This window comes from Vanessa atalanta, chromosome 5 (assembly GCF_905147765.1).
Source record: "Vanessa atalanta chromosome 5, ilVanAtal1.2, whole genome shotgun sequence".
NCBI lineage: Eukaryota > Metazoa > Arthropoda > Insecta > Lepidoptera > Nymphalidae > Vanessa > Vanessa atalanta.
Genome location: NC_061875.1, coordinates 4,569,280 through 4,590,223, shown reverse-complemented (window position 1 = coordinate 4,590,223; position 20,944 = coordinate 4,569,280). Strand labels below are relative to the sequence as shown.

Genomic DNA, 20,944 nt, shown 5'->3' with positions numbered 1-20,944 from the left:
GGCATCGTTTGGCGGACGAGCATATGGGCCACCTGATAGTCCCGTAGATAAAGGCGCTGTAAGAAATATTAACCATTCCTTACATCACCTATGCGCCACCAACTTCGGGAACTAAGATGTTCCTTGTGCCCTTCTAACCGGAACACAACAATACACAGTACTGTTATTGGGCGGTAGAATATCTGATGACTGGGTGGTACCTACCCAGACGGGATTGCACAAAGCCCTACCACCAACTTAATATCCTAAAGTGAACCAAATTCGAATTTAACCATCTTTAATCATTGCTCTAAAAATTAATTCTATACTTATAAGCAAACGTTTTATCTAGTAAGGGCTCTTTCATAATTTAAAATCCGCTTTATTGATGATGTAATCAATGAAAAGTACAATAATTAGGAAATCATTTATTTTAACTTAAACGTTAATACATTTGTCCTTAAGAAATAAATTTAAAAAAAAGAAACATTTTTTAATTATTTTTTGTTCCTGAAAAATAAATTTCATAAACTTTTATCATTAAATCTTGATCAATTTATAATTCATCAATTTCAACAATGCCTTGGTCAATATTGACTCAACTAGACAAGTAATTTTGCATACCGCATTTTGAATACAAAAACCATAATAATAGGGAATAAAATAGTACTTTCGCGATAACGTCAATCCAGTAGCGCCTGAAATAAGAAAATAAATTTGGCATTATTTATAGATGAATTAGAGAGATTGATGGTGATGATTACTGATCCCATCACGTCGGCCTAGTCGAACAGAGACTACGCAAGAGATTTACATCATATAAGCACAATTATTTATGCACCAGTATGCGCACAAACCTAAGTGCCCTAATTTGTCATAGGATGCCAATAATGACCGGCTTGAGTTCAGGCGTAGTATCGATGAACGAAAATAAGGACAAATTCCAGACTTCGGATTGCTGTTTAGAATTTCTTGACAGAATAATCAATTAGCTTTATTGGATCGACCTGTGATTTGAATCCATTCTCTTGGGATCATAGCCTCTTTAGCTAGAACAGCCAGGTAGTCAAGAGATTGAATACAAAGAAAATCAAGGGAGTACCAACATTTAAACTGTTTTTATGAAGGGTGAGCAATACAGTTTTGATCATAGATATTATCATATCCATAATTATAATAAATGAGAGCTGAGATGAAAATTCAACTACCCTACTAATAATCTGCGAGATCTATCGATTCGTGTATCAAAAACATTAATATTGGATTACAAAAATATTTTGGTTCAACGGTATAGTACGCAAAAATATATTTTAACTTACATTCTGTGCAGTTTCCTAGCTCTTGGCAAAGAGTCCGGATCTTCATTAAGCACGTATAATTTCGTACCAATAACATAGTTCTTTAAATATTCATCTCGATCTAAAGTCGAGACGTCCGTATAGAATATGTCATTTTCTGATTTAGTGATACGCTTCTGAAGTGACAGAAAGTTTGTATTCTTGAAATGCCACTGCTTAGTTGTGTAGTATTGTAGGATGCTCAAGCCGTGGCTGATACGTGCTTGAAGGTTAACCATGCTAACAACAATAGACCATTTTTAAATTATTCTGAGAATGTAATTACAATCGTAAGATCTCGATACTTCGGATTCCTATAATTTTTCTCTTATATGTAATAGAAATGTATCGATCTAATGTGTAATAGAAAAAAAAAATCGGTTTATGATATCGAAAAGTGAATCATTCGAATTGATGTTGTGATAATATTTTTCTTGCTTTAATCTGCCAAGAAATGAGACTAAAGTTAAGAAGATTTTTAATTTATGCATAAAACTGCAATTTGTTATAGCTCTAAAGAACTTAGCAGTTAATAAAGCACTTTTTATGCAAAATTGATTTTGTTTTATTTATAACAATCTCATTTTAATATTATAATTATCCTGGATTACAAAATACGTTTTAGAATGCGTGAAGCGCTCTTTATCAAGATTTAATATATATAATACTTTTTTATTTAAAGCTTTGCTATAAAATTGGTATAAATTCCACCAAATTTATATGTTTTTTAATAAAATTAGGTCAATGCTACTTAACAAAAGAAAAAAAAAAGCAATAAAAAATGGGGTACAAATACTTAGACATTATAAGGTACTCACAATGTCTTCTTCCCCAGTAACAGTAGCAGCATATCGATAAAATATGCCGGCAGCACATGTGTGAAGATATGTGCAACCTGGTGCGTAAGCCAGTAAGACTTGATGGTTCCTCCAGGATACCACAATGCGACCGTAAAAGGATATTCATTGACCCACTTCTTACCTTAAAAAACGACATACATGTACCAAATAACATATCATATTAGTTAGTACCTAATTATTCATATTTGCTAGTTAAAATATATTTTGTAAATAATGTAGCAAAGACTAAAATAATGTATATTATTAAAAAAATTGCATCTTCCAGCACTTTGTAAGTACAATACACTACACACGAGATTGCCTGTCTGTGTTATTATTGCTATTAGATATTAAGTTTAATATAAATGGTAATCGACTTAACTTATTAAAAAAGTAATTAAATTTATAATACACTAATTCTCTGTATAAAAACGTACCTAATTCGATGATTTCTCGCCACGTAATCTTTTGGATGCCAGAGAGTGTCATATTAAATATACGAACATCTTTTGACCTGGTAAAGAAATAAAATATTTTTAAAAATAAAATATCTCAGAATAATATGGAAGAGTTACAATTGTAATGTGTTTTAAAAAGTGGACCGATAAAATATTTAATTTTTATTTATATAAACTAACATTCGGAACATTGTTACGAATCTAATAGCATAATTTGTACTAACATTGTATTAATGAACTGTTTGTAGCTGATATTGGAGAGAAGGTAACAGATTATTTTTAATCACAAATATTCTACATCAACTCTCATAAGATATTTATAGAATTAACTTACCTATCCAGAGCAGTTGTATATGCTATTAGAATGCATCCATTTACAACTATGTCGACTGGAATCGCATCTGCTAAATATGATGGCTCACAATGCATGCTGCGTATCACACCTAAAATTAACACAATAATTACAATAACTAGCCTGTGCTAGAAAATCCTGCAGCTAGGAATTCAGTTTGTGACATAAATACTTCCAGAATTTGTGTACCCTTTATCCCTCAAACATTAAAAAAGTAGCTTAGGCTTAAGAACGGATAGAGTCCTCGGGGTGTAAGCTTGCTTCGTACCAAATTTTATCAAAATCGATTCAGTGGACTAGACGTTAAAGCGAAACACACGGACAGACAGAAAGGCAGAGTTACTTTTGCATATTAGCACAAATTTCCAAGCCATGCGTGAATCCTTACTGAAGATAGTGGCTGCTAATTATTCGGGCCGAATTTTAATTTTAATACGCTTTTTGTTGTTTGGCATTAAAGCAAATTTACTAAACTTTATCAAAGAGAATATAGTCCAGCAATGAAACTTTTAAAGGTTTAATTTAAAATAATATTACTATAGTTTACATACACTAAACCTTGAAAATCGACACATAGAAACGACTCTAACAGAAAGTAGCTTGGAACTTATTCCAAGCTACTTAATGACTTTTGACGTTTTAGCAAAGCAAGTTAACGGATACTGAGGGTGAATATTAAATTATATCTGGGTGTGATCATGGCTATAATCATATAGCTTATTTGGGTTTCTTACAAGTTGAAAAGTGGATATCTTTGAAGATCATTTTGAATGCTTTAGTTTTCTTTTGAAGAATGACGAGAAATAAGCCATCTATTGGTATGTGATCCCCACTGCTAATAGACATCTTGTGCCTTATACACAGTAAAACAAAGGAAGCCACCACTATCACCAACCATAACAGGACAACCAAATGAAATTGATATTTACATGAAAAATGCATCAAGACTTTTTAGCGCATAAAATGAATACGAATATTTTATTTAACATTGAAAATATGATAAATGTAAAGATTTTTTGTAACCTTTTCCACTTCCAATGAGGAGCCCTGTCGGTCCGTTGATGTTATCAACCCAACCAAATAAAGGTTCCTTCCACGCTGCGGTAACTGAAAATATTAATTATCAAGTTGCGCTTAATTTGTCCAAAAATTTTAATCTCAATATTAAATTTTTGAAAGTACGTAATTTTTTTTTTTTTAGAGTATGCTTTATTAATTTAGGATTTAACTGTTGTTCTTTATGTTCATCTGATTTATATGTTTATATTTGAAAATCTTACAACTGTTGATTTCCCGGAAATTTTAAAAGGTTAACAAAATACGTAATACGTTGCAATTAAAAAAATTAATGTATGGAAAATCATGGCGATGGCTGATTAATTTTTTTAAGGTGAATAATGATACTCTCGTTTGCTTGATACATATCCCTATCTCGTGCCTGATAGAGAAGGAAATCGTGATGAGAAAACATGCATGTGGCAATTGAATTTCTACCAAAACTGGTTGCACTAATTCGTCCTGGATGTAGAGTGAGGTGAATAGCTAGAAGACTATTGTTTAATAAGACGGGATGGCGTTGCTCAGATGTCCGGCATTTATAGATTACTATTAATGTTATTTTAAAATGAAAATAAAATAGTATACCAATTGACGGTCGTCCAATTGCAATAGGAAATTTGGAACTATATTCCGCTACAAGATCTTCCGTCATTGCTTTCGTATAGGAATAAGTATTAGGTTCCGACGATATCAATCTAAAAGCAAAACCCTTTAAGTAATAAATCTCTTAAAACTACTATATTTTTTTTTATTTTTTTTTTACTTACTTTGGCTCTATGTAACTTAATGTTTTGTCGTCAAGCCAATCTACAAGATCAATAATTTTAGCGGGACTATGTACTGCTGGATACAATTTTTCTTCCAATACTTCTAACTTACATCGACAGTAGGCAGTAGACAGGTGAACGAACGCCTAAAAATTAGGAATTTTTGGTCGGGTTTAATTTTTTGCTTCCAGACACCATCAAATTGAAATTCCAAGAATCAGCAGTTTGTAAAGTTTTTTAATTTAAATTTGCATTAAAGGGTGACCAAATTTAAGCTTAGACCTAGCAATACTATCAGAAAAGTAAAAGATATTTAGCATTATAGTTATTAAAAAGATGGAAAGAAATGATCACTAATATACAAACACATACAACTAGGAGATAAAATTCTAATAAACACAGAATCAAATTAATGGGATGGGATTTTAAAATTTAAGTTAAAAATAAAATTTATTTTGCGCTATACACAAATAAAAAAATGTTTTAAAAAATACTTCGATTTTTTCCATCGTTTCGGCCAATTTCAGAATTCGCTGAGTACCTTTGATATTCACGTTGACAGCATCTTTTAAATTCTGATCAAATCTGAAAAAAAAACCGATCGATTATATCTATCGTATCTGGCTTGTTGGCAATCTCGTCGACTAGATTATTTTGGCGTATTTAGTTATAGCGTTAGGTAAAAATAGGTCAGCACCTGACACAAGCAGCGCTATGGAACACAATATTGCAATTTCGTCTCAGCTCAAGAGCGTCGTCATTAGAGAGGCCCAAGTTATCATCCAAGATATCTCCAGCGACTAACTTTATTTTCTTAAATACATCTGGTTGTTTCTCTCGCAGATTTGCATATACCTGTAAAGTAGGAGATTTACTATCGTGTAATGTATAACTGGAAAGGTATAGATTAGTATAACCAATATTAACCTTGAAATGGCATGACATTATTGGTCGACATTTAAATTATTCATAATGAATTCAAGATTTTGAATGTCGTAGAAATTGGCATCGGAATAATCGAAGTAAAATGAAAGTGGGTTAAGTAATTGAGTGGAATATTGTTGTATTCTACATGAAGATTTATTAATCAAGAACTGTTTGTGGATATGTCAATTTAAAATTTGTGTGTATTCATTCGTCCTGCCATAAAGTCATTTTTATTTATTTTCCCCTATTTCATCTACTAACTTTGATCTAAAACGTATTAGCGTCAATCCCTCCAGATTACTTCCAAGTTTCAGTTACAGCCAACATTACATACATAATTAAAATATGTCATATAAGTCATTTCTTGTGAATTGGACAATCAAAAAAAGTTCATGTTTCAGATTTTAGCAATTGACTACGTTATACAGCTATATCTCAGAAACACAAATATAAATTATTTTTACTGTACTTCGTCTCATTAAGAAAATATGAATTTTTGATGATATAATTATCGGTGAGACATGTAGTCCTACTACTTCGAATGCTCGTATCCAAAAATTAATAAACGTCATTAAATGGCCTTCTAAATATTATAATTAGACATTTTTCAGTAACAAAAAATTTTATAATCTCAAAAATGTATATACAATACGTTTAAGGTTGATCAACATAAAAAAATATTACATTATATTTAAGAATTTACCTTGTTATTGAAGAGTATTTTCAGTCTCTCTTCCTCAGTCAAACCTTTTTTTACCCTCAGCAAAAGGTATATTGTGCCAATGTCGGGAAAAGATCTTAATAACTTTTCGATTAATACCTATAAAGCAATTATATTATGTACAAATGTACGACTTTTCAATTTAAAGAAAAACTCAAGGCCACTGTAAGTGATTAAATAATCTTATATTAAACCTCGTAATACGTACGTATTGTTAATGAAAAAAGTATCAAATCAAAAATTCAAATCATTTTCAATTTTATACAAATATCAAAATTTTAGTTCAGTGCTATAAATTAAAATTTAATCGTGACTGCTTGAGTTAAATCTTCATCAATCGATAGAATGGAATCAATCAATCTTGGGTTAAGATTGATGTGTTAAGCCACGGGGCAATCTCACCTCACAAAAAGAGTGAGTTAATACTATGAGATATAAAAGGTAATACCAGACAGGCTTTAGATGATTTTGTTTTGACGATGCCTACCTTACCAAGGAAACCTGTCCCTCCAGTAATTAAAATATTCTTCCCTTTGTAGAACTCAACGACTGAGGGTGTCATGTTGAGTTGCTAACTGTAATACAAAAAAAAAAAACTTACTAAGTAGTTGAAGAAACTTGATTCTTCCGTTCACTCCGAACCAATAATGAAACCCGTATTTATATCATTAACTTGGTGGTAGGACTTTGTGCCAGCAGGTAGCACATATCACACATTCTAACGCGAAATTGAATTATTAACTTCGTATTGTTGTTTTCCGATTTGATCATATGGGCGGTGGAAACCACTAACCACCAAGTGTTTTAAAAAAATCTTATGAAACATACTTTGCTATCACTTAGCCATGAATTTTAATAGTAAAAGTATGGTTATGTATTGTTAGTAATAAATAAGTATAAATTATTTGCTAAAGAAACTTATTAAATAGTTCCAATACATCAGTTCCAATCTAATTTAATGAAATAACTTTTTTTTTATTTTTATAATAAATGAAACATTAAAATTAAGTATAATTAAATATGATGATGATGTATACAAATATAATAATTTATGTTTATAAGCGTGTGAACATATTTATTTTTTTATAATCTTTTCGAATAGTAAAAATCAAAGATAATTTATTATTATTACCCTCTCAGGGGTTATTATTTGGTAGTAAATATTATAATTATATTATAATTATATTCACTTATTCATTTAAATTGTGTCAGCCGAATATTTATCAATACTAAGTAGACCACACATTAATTTATTTTATAATGTTGACGTTGAAGGTCAAACATTCGTCAATAAAGATATTGATTACCATACAACATTTTAATTATTTTTTCATTCAAAAATCTTTGAGATAGTTTTTGGATTTGAAACATAGCAAACGTTGTATGAATGCTATGTATAATATTGTGTAACTGATTAATGATGAATGAGTTTGATGGTGCCAATATGAGCAGGTCTTCAATTATCACAGTTCTTCGGCTCCGTTCCGGTCACATTCTATTGAATTTAGTTTTCTTATGGGTACTACACCTACACCTAATTGCAGTATATGTAACATCATAGAAGATACGTCCTATGTAATAATGGAGTGTGCTCGGAACGAGGCTGATAGAATATCTAGTATTTAGTAGAATTTTTTGCAAGCACTACGAGGGTGGCTTTTTCTTAAAGAAAAAACCCTCTTTAAAATAAATGATATAAAAAAAAAACTTCGATTGATTTTTAAACAGTCAACAAATTATGAACGACGCGTATTGTTTGAATACTAACCGAAACACAAAAATATTTTTTACGTCTTACTATAAATGGTATGTTCCGTTGAAACAAACGGTACTTACAATTCTACGCTGATATATTATAGATTGCAATGTTAAATTATGTTAAATAGTACATGAAACGTTGTTAGTGTGACTTATATTGTCGTTTAGGGTTACAATTTGAATATATTTAAAATTAATATACATTACATTAAATTATAAATTTATGTAATATATTATAAAATAGTGTCGTTGTGCAATCGTCATCAATAATTTATAAATGTTTAAGTTTATTAAATTAAAGTCATTTATGTAAGATAAGTTATTGTATAAGCAAAAGACCAATGACTAAGCCTTACTTACCGATGGTAACATTTCTGGATTATAATAAAATTGTATTTAATTTTTCATTTTAAATCAATCTATTGCGTCATTTATATACAAATCAGTTATATACCGTATCGTATTTATTGAGACTTCTTACAATGCGCTCAATTGTACAAGATGTTGGGGATTAGGATATCCTGTTGATTCCAAATGACCTTGCAGTTCAGGGTTGCCATTATAATCAAGTTGTTATTCTAACATCATTAAAGTCACAATTTACTGAATGTTTATTTGATCAAATAATTAGAAGTTGCCCAGGTCTCTTCGACAATTAGAAAATATCTGATGATCTTCAAAAAGTTTTTATATCTCGATCAAGTTATTCGTCAAACAAATCAAATTCGGTACATCCGTTAAAGAGAATACGGATGAATACGTTAAGCTTATCTCTGTTTTTGTTATTGATATACAATTTTTGACATTAGTTTATTATACACGTGTTAATGTTTATAAATGCAATCATTCTACATGACGCAATAATTTTATTATTATTTTGACTTGTATGGTGTGTTAGGGTTACGATTTAAATGCAATATGTAACCTTTCACCAACGTTGCCGAAGAAAGACCACAGTGGCGTGCATTTGGAGAGGCCTATGTTCAGCAGTGGACGAATGCGGGCTCATGATGAAGTAACCTTTTCTAAAATATAGCTCGTCATTTCTAAATATAAATAAAGATGGTAACTACTACTGGATATGCATATACATAATTTGTCTTTATAATTCATCGTGTTCGATTGTGAGGGAAATTATCGTGAAATATTGCATGGGAGCGGTGTGGTACTAAAAGTTTTGATAAAGATCCAAAAAATAGTTACTAACCTTAAATATAAATGAACTAAAAACCACGAATTTGTAGTGCAAATTAAGAAATAGTAATTTTAACCAGTTTTGTCTCATTCCCCGCTAATTATATGTGTGTAGTTATGTAAAGTAATAAAAGATACAATTAAGACGTCTGATCCATCTCAATTTTTGCAACTAGCAAAATCTGAAAATCGGCAATTAAAGATAATTTTTGTCCAATACTTTATTCTCTGATAGAAAATGTTGTTGTTTTTTGTTTTATTTTAGTGGATTTTAGCCGTCAAGATAATAAATATTTGAAATTACAATACAAGCTTTGAAAATAAATACGCATTTTTAACAAAAAATACCCAATTTTGTTAAAAAATATAATTCAGCATAATTCGTTATATGTAAACCTAATTATAAGTAGACCTTAAAATTATAAGTCTTATTTAAGTTTGCCACAAAATACTTCTCAGAATATCATCACATTAAGGACAAACAATTGTTGACAACACTTTCTATTAAAAAACAACGGATGTGTTTTTCTTACTAAAATTCACGCATTAGATAACCTGACTATGAATAATGATTTTTCGAAAATCGAATTTCATCAAAATCACGCCCTATGTGCCCGTGTTCTTAAAAGACTATCATTTTCATAAGAATTAAAAATATATAAAAATCATTTTAAAATAAATGTAATTTAAAAAAATAAAATAATTGAATAATAATATTAATTAAATTATTTATCCTGTATAAAAATTAACGAATGGTAACTCCACGAGTTTTGTCATCTCTATACTATTAAATGCGCTCCAATTAATTATCAGTGTTTTTAAAATGAGATTTTGGATTGAAAAAGATACATATTTATTTACAGATTTTTATTGAGAGACAGAAGTTGATGCTTCAACTGTTTCTTTACTGCTCGTGTTTAAATAATATTTGTTATTGTTTTACTTACTGAATATTGTTGGAAATATTATGTTACGTCAATGTAAGCAATAGAACAGTCTTGAGCTTTGATATTTTAAATAACACAAACCCTGTTTGATTATAAACCGATTTTATTGAAATACGTTGTTTAATTACAAGAATTAATTATTAAAATAATTAATTTTTAATAAAGTTGAATCGACTGTTCGGTTTTAAAAATGAGCGTGAGCGGTTGTACCGGGTTGAACTCTGGTAATCTCAGGAGAACCGTTGCCCATGAGACTCGTCATATCGACATACGGTTACATTACCTGTGTTCAAGCAATTCATTGCTTTTTCCGTTTATCTATTGGATTGTTTTATGAATATTATAATGTTAAAAGTTCGTTTCAAAAAATATAGTACGACAGTTGATTGTTTATGAAAATACGGTATTAATAATAGGGCTTAATAAAAACTAAATATTTGTTATTTAAAAAAAATGTAATGACAGTTAATTCATTTTACTCACTCACTCAATCGTATTCATTATATCATAAACTCTTGAAAATCACCTTTTCATACTTGCGTAGTTAAAGAAAAGTAATTAAGCTTTATAAAATAAAGTCAGTGATATGGGACTAAAAAATTACTAAAATTTAATTAAAAAAAAAATCACAGATATTTAAAATTCGAACAACTTGTTAATAAATAAATCTCGATTGATTCTTTAAATCGCGTTTAATATTACGAAATACACAATAAAATTTCAATAATTTAATTCTAAAACCTAATTATAATTAGAAATTAAATAGACTCACCAGTTATGTTTGGAGTGTGATAAGTAAATAACAGGACGTGAAACAGTGTACGCGCGAACAACTCCCGAATAATATGCCTTGTTATCACCGCGGGTAATTTATATCACTTTTGTCTGGCGCCTCTATCGGACGTTAAATGAACTTATTTTGAAAACATGAATTACTTTTGAAGTAGCGTTTTAATTGCAATCATGAATTGATTTCATACAAGGCGAATCAACAAGTGAACCGGAGTTTAACATTTAGGATTGCGTCAAAATTACAAAAACATATTATTATAAATATTCATTTAACGATAAATATACTACGTTTTCACACGTATTTTTAGTCTGTAGTAAAAAGTATTCTTACGATAAAATAATTACTATTGGGTTGCCCACAAAACTTCGCGTTTATTCAAAATATTTTTTAGAAATTTTGATTTTGCTTCATTGTAAACTGCAAGTCATTCGTCTACATTTGGCGCCAAAATGAAGAAACGTTATTTAATTTTTTTTTTCTTATAGATGCGTATCACCGCTCTCTAGCCAGCCAATAACTTTTCTCCTCTCTTTAAAATGAATTATTTGTTAAATTGTAACAATTTAGGAAAAAGCGATCAAACATCCTCTATAATATCGTATTCGCCTGAAAAATTGCCGTACCTAAATATTATGTTAGTAAATAATACATAAGGAACAATGGTATTTATTTTTTTACTTGATTATGTAGATGATAAAAAAGGCGTGGAGTTACTGGTTCTTTAATTTTCAAGTAAAATATACTACATAATATTTACTTATATGTAAATAAATTATGTATTACCACGTAATTGTATGATAATTAAATTATTATTATTAATGATTACCTAACCCTACCTAATAAGAATTTCTTGTCTTGTTGCCTCCACTTGTGGCAAGTAGGGTTGGTTAATTTTACGCCCAGAGGATCGGAATTGCGTTTCAACGGGGTTATGCAGCTGGCATTCTTGCTACCATTCCACGCGATCGTGATATTTACAGAAGTTACTTTTATATTTGTATAATGCAGTTATGGCCTAAATGTAATTAATTATTATGTTACTAAATATAAGTCAAGTAAAGTATATAATGACTGTGAATAAAAAATGTGCACGATTGAAGCCACAAAAAATTGAAAAAGATTAAAGTATATTTTTGATAGTGACAATCAGTCGCTATAAAAAATGTTTTCACTGGAAATATGACAAATTTAATTGAGGGTATGGCTTTAGTCCCTCCCTTTATCGAGTTTTCATATCTTTTTAGTCTGTTTTTACGAAAACAACAGATCGAGATGGGGTGGTCTAACTGATGAAATCATTTTTGTATCAACAATTTTATATTTTGAGTAGACCTGCAAATGGGACTGATGGTACGTTGTAAGAGATATGAATCATTCCTAATAACTCCAATGCCAAGTAAAGAATCGGCCTATAAAAATGTTCTACTGCAGGACTATACACTCCATTTAAGGGGAAGACTTAGAGCTTACTCCACCTTTGCTCCATTGTTGGATATACATAAAATATATACATACATTAAAGATTTTCATACGAAATAGTATGTCTCAAGACTGCAAAACTGCTATATAGTTTATAAATGCAAACTAACCACACAAAAATACCGTTTTGTTTCACCTAGTTTCTAGTGTCTTTGTCCGCACTCGTCGGTTAAGGTTCACGCTTTCAAACAATTTATTAAGTTTTTGTTCTAATTTGATTTAAATAAAGTTTTAATTCTGGATTTTAAAGATACTATGAATACTATGAATAGTCATGAAGTTACTTTGACTTACCTATTTACCTAACTTAACGTTGAATTAAATACACAATTAACGATCCATCATTTCAGTCTAAAACACTTTTAAAACTCAAATTATTTACACACAATTCTTTATATATATCGAATACTAATAAGCCGAGATGATTCATTGATTACAAAATGATAATCTTTACCCAATATTCTTTGTTCATATGCTTACGACACATACACAAACACTAGGTTTGGCGGTGAATAAAATCATCGTAAGGAAACCTGCACGTGACGGATGAGAAACTGCCAAGTGTATCCACTCAAAACCTTCTCAAAATGGGAGGGGATTTTCCTAGCAGTGGAACATTAACAGGCTGTTAATTTGCTTTTTGCTTTACTACTTGATAGTTTCAGACATATTAAAAATGTGCATCATGAAAACGTAACATATGTCCTTAAGAGGAACTTTGTCTATGTTGACGTAATTCGTTTTTTAACCTTATATTCAACCATGTTCTAATTTATCCAGTCGTATTTTAACTACGTAGACTAACGAACTGCTCTGGCGTTAATAATATGGTCTTCAAGTGTGTGCGCTCTCTATTTCCTCATTCTCATAATCCGATAAAATGGAAAAGACTTCAAACGCTTTTCAGACGCCGTACCAATTGCTTCACTTGCTTTCCAGGTACAGGAGTGATAATACTGTAAATTTCCAACCTTCGTGCTGCTTCTGCGAAATACTTGACAAAAAAAAACGAATAAGTATTTTAAATTGTGCGTTTTTGTTTTACAAAATATTTTTATAATACGAATAAATCCATCTCCCCAACGACCCCAAAAATTGTATCAAATATTTTATGAACATTCTCCTACAATTATATCGAAATTTAGAAACAGTTTTAATAAGAAATTCATTCAGATAACATCTTTATCAAGTTAACTAAATTAATAATAAATGGTTCAGAGACTTAGGAACTTTGTTTTACCTCGAGACAGTCCTTTAGCGATGAAAATTTTAGTTTACTTCAAAATGAAGAACTTTATTAATATAAAGTTTAATAAAAGTTAAGAATCAAACCTAACTCCGATTATTCATGTCGGATTCAATGACTAAACGAAAGCAGTGAGTTACTTACTAAGTTTTAGTATGTTACAACCTAACCCTTTGCATGTCTGTTCTCGTGTGTAAAAGATTTACGTATCAAACAAAGTTTGAGAGTTTAACACCTATAAAGTAGTATTGAATTGTTCGTGCTCACTCGGTGGTAGGGCTTTGCGCAAGCCTGTCTGGGTAAGTACCACATAATATATTCTACCGTCAAGATCCCATACTTTGTATTGTTGTGTTCTGGTTTGAAGTTACACTTGTAATAAGGTCCATCTACCTGTTTCATAAAAAAATGCGTAGAAAAAATACGCCAACTATATCATATTATTTATAATCGCCAGTCAAAAGTTGAGCATACTGGCGTAAGCCCCAAATATCCTGAGAATTTTTTGGAAAAGATGCAAACTTGAACTCGAAACTAATTGAATTGGATTAGATAGGATGTTGCTGTTAAATGTAGTCTCGGGGGAGAGGTAATCTGTAGCTGACAAGAAAACCAAATAGAACCATGTCAAATTCAAAAGTTCTACTCATTAAAACGGATTTATGATTGTCAGTCCTCACATCCTTTCATCTCCGGATGTTTTGCTGTACATTAATATAAATCACATGTGCACCACAATTTATAAAAGCGCGGACAATATTTGCACGAAATAAACTTTGCACGCATTTCGTTTAAACGTGATTTGAGTGACGTTTATGAAAAACACGTTTCACAATATGTAACGAGAAGTATGTTATTACGTCATCAAATAACGTGCACAAAAAAGGTGCAAATTTTACATGATACACGTAATCTCAACAAATCACACATTTTTGATGCAATGTGTTTCAGTTCTTATAAGAAAAAAAGATTGTTTGAACTAAACTAAATACTGATATGCTTTTAATGAAATGCTTGAATTTTAAATTTGCAAAAAATAAATTTGGACGGATCGTATCGCATCATCAAATATATGCTCAATGAAGTGTAGCTACAAATTCCCTCTTTCATAAATCTACATTTGTTTGTATATATTTCAGGATATATACGCTGTTTTAAAGTGATTTCACTTGTTTTTATTATACATTTTACATTTAATTTCGATGACAACATAAAAAAAATAACCAAGCAAGAGAATCAGTCTCTTTACCTCTCAGAAATTTACCCATGTTTTATATACAAACTATTCATTAGTTTCACCACTAACACAACAAATTTTAAAAGTGTATAAAAGGTCTTGCAATTTCACCTAAAAAAAGGATTATGTTTTATGTTATTTATAATATCGAAGACAATTTTATGAGAAGCAATTCAAGGCAATGAAAAGACGTAAGCGATGTATTCCTTTTAACTAAATAGAATATCGTATTATCATTTCGATACGAAGTTATATATAAGATAAATGTTTTTTTAAGAGATAATTTTTCTCCTAAAGTGCCTTTTTTCAACTACGGGTCAAATTTTTCAAAATTTCAAACTCCTAATACAAACCAAAAATTAACAAATACTTGCAGTATTTTTAGTCAATACTCTAAAATAAAATAAAATATTAGAGATCAAACCGCTATACCTTAACCTTGTATAGACTTGAAAATAAAATTTAAGCAATAAACTGTTCTGGACTTTCTTAGAAATGCCTAACGTCACGAACAGAGAGTGACATACACCGTTCGAACAAGACAGACAAGGACAAAGATATATACTACATCAGAGACACGTGACGCGACGTATCCTGCTTTATTTTTACGACTTCTTTGAACTACCGATAAATGCCTGTAATGTCTAATTTGCTTCTTGGAAATACTATCAGTTATATTATTAACTTTACGCGCATTTCTTTCGATTTTTTTACTTTAAGGCGGTATTGAGATACTCTTAAAAAAAGCACATTGGTTAGTTAGCTACTAATTATTCGAATTTACAATTAATTATATAACAATTATTTTATACGATTGGTTAATAAAGGTCTTGATGTTTATACGTCTAAAGTTGCTGAGCTAAATTGTGTGAAACTTAACAAAGTCTGAACTAGTTTAATTCAGAGTCAATTCAGACTCAGCTGTGAATAACTAACATAACTAATTCTTGGTGAATTTCACAAGAATTCTATGTTATTAGTATGAGCGTAACTACATATTTGCTTTTGGTTACGAATCAATTGATATTCAAATTGATAGAAAGGGTAGGACTTTGTGGTAGATGTGTAGAAACTCTCATCAATAATTATAACCGTTTAACATCGATTTGTATAGTTTGAAGAGTCAATGTACCGGTATATTTATAGGTACAGGGGATATAACATTTTAAATCCTAAGACCGGTCTAAATAAAGAACTGCCACAATCTATGGGCCAAGATGACCACATTTTAATAAGTAAGCCCATTTACCAGACTGTCTCCCTATACTAAAAAAAATATTAATACTTCTTGTATGCTTTCCGACAGACTGTTTTGTACACATGTATAAAATGATACACTTTACTTGCAAAATCTACTTGATATTTTTTTTTAGAACTATTAAATAATCTCATGTTAAGAGAATAATTTTATTTACATCAAAACGAAAACAACAGCCCCAACAAATACAGTAATGAAAAAGAGCTATTATTTATAACGTCTATATTAATTTCGAAATCATTGCATTAACATCCCCTCTGTAAAAAAGTTGTCGTCATAAAAAAGATAATAAAGTTATCCTCGCACTAATGACTTCAATACACAATATATTAAATAACTCTGTAACAAAATTACACTGAATTATATCGAATTTATTGACACACGAATATAAACATTATATGGCTCTCTGTAATCATCACTTTCGCTTATATTCTTTTACGATCAGTGCAACCTTTGATGACGACTGATTATTTGAAGAGAATAACGCCGTAAATCAAAAAATGTAAAAGTACAATTATATGTATTATTTCCCGGTCATAGAGACGACTTAAGCGTGAACGTATATGTTAGATTTTGAGCGTATCGAACAATTGACCCTCATCGTTTCAATTGAGCGCAGTTAAGATGTAGGGTACCGATGTCTTTGATGGTCCATTACTTTAGTTAATACGCATTAGTTAAACCAATATTCGGTTGGATACGAATTATGCTTCTAATAAAGATGTCAAAGGCTTTGATCTGACTCATCGAAAATTATACCTTTGTGTTCTTAGAATACAAGCAAGATTATATCCTTCATAACGCTATATCAACATTAATAATAGAACTCGTTTCTAATTTTATAAGCTTATAAATAAGAGTAGACGTTATAATAACTGTTTACAGCGAAATCACGTTAAAAACATATATGCAGGCTATAGCTGTGTTACGAAAAATACGAATATGTGCGAAAAATTCTTCTTTCGGAAAACACAAAATACAGCACTTTCGAAATAAATATCCTTTTAAAGCAAGTTAGTTCAGGTACGGAAGTTCGGAGATACACTTAAAGTTTTGCTTACTTTTAAACCATCAACTGTTTTCACTCAATCCACATAGTTGGGACATTATTTCTAGTTTATTTCTACTTCTCTATTACATACTAAATTGCACAAACAAACAAACACGATATATTTGAAACATCAAACATGATAAGACTATTTACAAGAGACAATATCAACATCAAACAAAGCGATAATCCTATTTCATTATAAAAATAATTTTGCACAAACAGTAATCAATAATTTTAAATAAAAGCTTCCTTTTTTCAATATAATATATTAGACTTAAATAATTGAAAAAAAAAAATATATAGATTTATAGTTAAATATGTTAAAATACTTTAATTAATATATTGTACAAATTATGACCGCGTGAAATTCTAGTTGCATTTCTACGTTGAAAAGCAATTCCGATTCTCTGGGCGAAAAATTAACCCGACCTGATTTAAATGCAATAAACTAGAGTTCTTAACCCTTTAGATTAATTTACTATAAACGTATCAAAGTATTAAATATAATGTAAGATAGATGATAGAATTTTACTTACCTTATCTTTATCCCTTTATGAAAAGGAGTATATATTGAATAATAATAAGTATACAAATCTGCCAGATGTATTTAAACTAGTGGAAACGGCTCATTAATGAATATTATGAGTTTGTAATAATGACCAGGTATCCAGTTGAGCCTCATTTTCTTATATTCCGAATCAATTTATTTAAAATCTTTGTTAGAAATTATTTAACCTCGAATTGACAAATAGTAAGTATGAATACATAAATAGTTATAATTTGGGTCTCAAGAGTGGCATTAGTGATGTTCGCAATGACCTATGCTATCTTTAATATTCATAGACAATGTTCCGGATTATCATTGGCTAAGTGAATTAACTAGATCACGTATTAATTGTCTTGGGAATATTTAAAAAAAAAAAACTTAGTAGTGAGGCTCTACCGCAAAACAGCATTACTTTTTATTGTTACGGCTTGAAGTCGAGTGAGTGTGTTAGTGTAACAATGGACATAACATACATAGAACATAGTTCTCAAGGTTGAAGGCACGTTGACGTCGTTAGTATAGGTTTGCCATCAATTTGCTACATATTTAATAAGAAAAAAAAATCTTCATATCTTTAATCTATTATGAGACTCGTCTGAATAAGTAATATTTCCTCCATGATCATACACGAGAATAATCTGCGGAGAAAACACGATCCGATTATATCTACCGATTGAATTCATCCATTATCTATTATTAGGGTTAAATGGCTGAATGTTCTGATTACGAGTAATATCGATCGACATATTATTGTATTGTCGAAGTCCGTCTTCTTTACGCTCGATTTAGGATGGAATTGAGTGAAATTGATGGTTGTTAATAAAGTAGAAAGGGTTTTTGGCGACATTATTCAAACTTGCTCCTTGAATTTGAACTCATTTGTCACTTAAAATGTCCACGTTTAATTTATTATTCTGGTAATCGCCGCTCTACTCAGTTTTAAAAGCTTTTGACTGAACTATATTATAATTTTAATTTATTTCAATTTTAAAAGAATTATCACAATTTTAGTTTATATTTATTTATTTAATGTAGATTTGGAATCACTTTCCAGTTATTTTTCTTCTGATCTGAACACTATGGAAAAAATGCAAAAATTTTATTGTTTGAATGTGCAATTTATTATTATATTTAAAATGAACAATGAAACTGCTTTATAAAAAAGGGCCCAATTTCAAATCCTAGATCTGGCTATCAAATCATACTGGGTACAGTTAGTAGCAGCCAGGAGAAGTGCAACTAGTAATTTTACTCGTATTTAGGAATATATAGAAATCCATTTATGTTGCGTATGACCTCTCCTGTCTTATCGAATTGCCATCGCATTAAATTATAAATCATTGAAAAATAATAACAAATGCGTTTAGGTTTGAAACTTGTGCACAATATCTCCAGCGATATAGTCTACATTTAAGATTACTGACTTGCTTGAAAACTTATTTGGTCCAATAATATATAGTTTGTCGATTAAGACGAAAAAAATAAAAGCAATGGTTTTAAGCTCGGTGAATTTCCTAAAACGAAAACTTTAATACTCAATAATGTAAATGCGTCTTTTCACGACCAATTCAAGCCACTTAAGGCTTTCTACGAGTTTCCAACGCGTATACAGTTTTAAAGCCAACTCGAATTAAATGATACGGAACGACGAGTGGTGAAAATGCTCTTAATTGTTTTTAGTGGAGCTATTCTACCTAATTCCGAGGCATAATAGTATCACAAATAAAAAAAAAAACAATACTTGAAATCAAAAATATTTTCTTCAGATATAACCTAATTGTATAATTCACGAATGATTAAACTTTGTGATAACAAAACTTTATAAATACAGCATTAAATCAATTTCTTACGTAACAATAACATTTCCGTTTCTTGTGACGAAAAATATGTTAAAATGGTAAAATGTTCTAATAATAGTATACTTTCTTAAAACAATATGTGTCAGTCTCGATGGCTAGTTTTCAAAGACAGTTGTAATCACAATCCTAATTCAATTGAAAGTAATGGTTAATTACACACAGTACACAGTAACAGCCTGTAAATTGACTGCTGATTGCTGATCAACCTGCTCCAATGCGATCTGGTGGATACACATGTGGCAGAATCTCGTTGAAATTACACGCATGCAGGTTTCCTCACGATATTTTTCATTAACCGCCGAGCACGAGATGAATTATAAACACAAATTATTCACATGAAAATTCAGTGGTACTTGCCTGGGCTTAAACCCGCAATCATCGGTTAAGATGTACGCGTTCTAATCATTGAGCCATCTCGGCTCTCAATGATTAAATTGCATTAAATTGCTAAGAATTTATTTTAAAGAAATGACTACATTTAAACTATAACTGAGAACTAATAAACGGTCAATGAAAACATTAACAGCATTAATAAATACGTAGATATGTTACTTGATATAGTGAAAACACGTTGAAACACGTGGATTTGAAGTAGGATAAATAATAATTTGATCGTATTTAATAAACACACTTATCTAATTAATAACTACTTTCCGGCTTCTTCTCGGAGGGCTGTATTATTATCAAGGTCTTGGCTATAAATAATAATACACAGATCATTTTTGTTAAATGTATTGACGTAAAATTATTCATTTTATCTTAAACTAAAATTAGGGCAAAGCTGTTTAAAAATGTTAAACATCTAAATTATATAGCATACGAGTTGTTATTTTCCATGTATGTGATAATATGGAACATAATGATCTACAAAGTCATAACACATCTCGGTCGAAGGAGGTTGAGGTGAATTAGAACAAAAATATACAGCGTGGTGGGAGGCCCGCGCGTTGATGAAGATAATTAAATATCGGAGTGATGGTGTCAGATGTGCACCGAAAATAGATGTGGTGATAGAAAAGGGTAACGGTACCATCATAAAATGTAGTTGTTACTCAACAAACAACACAAAAGAGGGTCATTTGAAGTAACATTATTATAAATATTATTAAATGTTAATATGGAACAATGTTAATTTA

General features: G+C 30.3%; 2 protein-coding genes across 3 annotated transcripts in view; one reads left to right on the top strand and one right to left on the bottom strand.

Moving 5' to 3' along the window:
• LOC125063976 (glutamate receptor-interacting protein 1) overlaps nt 1-20,944 on the top strand; it is a 308,367-nt gene that overhangs the window by 64,196 nt on the left and 223,227 nt on the right. The gene's annotated exons all lie outside the window — the stretch shown is intronic.
• Nucleotides 491-11,191, bottom strand: LOC125063977 (putative fatty acyl-CoA reductase CG5065). Its single transcript, XM_047670733.1, has 13 exons — nt 11,111-11,191; nt 6,927-7,014; nt 6,422-6,538; nt 5,489-5,646; nt 5,286-5,376; nt 4,792-4,937; nt 4,610-4,719; nt 3,989-4,072; nt 2,948-3,056; nt 2,593-2,669; nt 2,135-2,297; nt 1,299-1,556; nt 491-677 (listed from the first exon to the last, which is right to left on the bottom strand). Exons 2-13 carry the CDS (start codon nt 6,999-7,001, stop codon nt 578-580), a joined length of 1,488 nt encoding a protein of 495 aa, XP_047526689.1. The 5' UTR covers nt 7,002-7,014; nt 11,111-11,191; the 3' UTR covers nt 491-577.

What these genes read in the sequence shown, in the direction of transcription:
- LOC125063977 (XM_047670733.1), bottom strand. Translation starts at nt 7,001, where the DNA reads ATGACACCCTCAGTCGTTGAGTTCTACAAAGGGAAGAATATTTTAATT. An exon ending in GGACAGGTTTCCTTGGTAAG is followed by an intron (nt 6,539 to 6,926) that starts GTAGGCATCGTC and finishes ATTGCTTTATAG; the next exon opens with GTATTAATCGAAAAGTTATT. An exon ending in GCTAGGAAACTGCACAGAAT is followed by an intron (nt 678 to 1,298) that starts GTAAGTTAAAAT and finishes TTCTTATTTCAG; the next exon opens with GCGCTACTGGATTGACGTTA.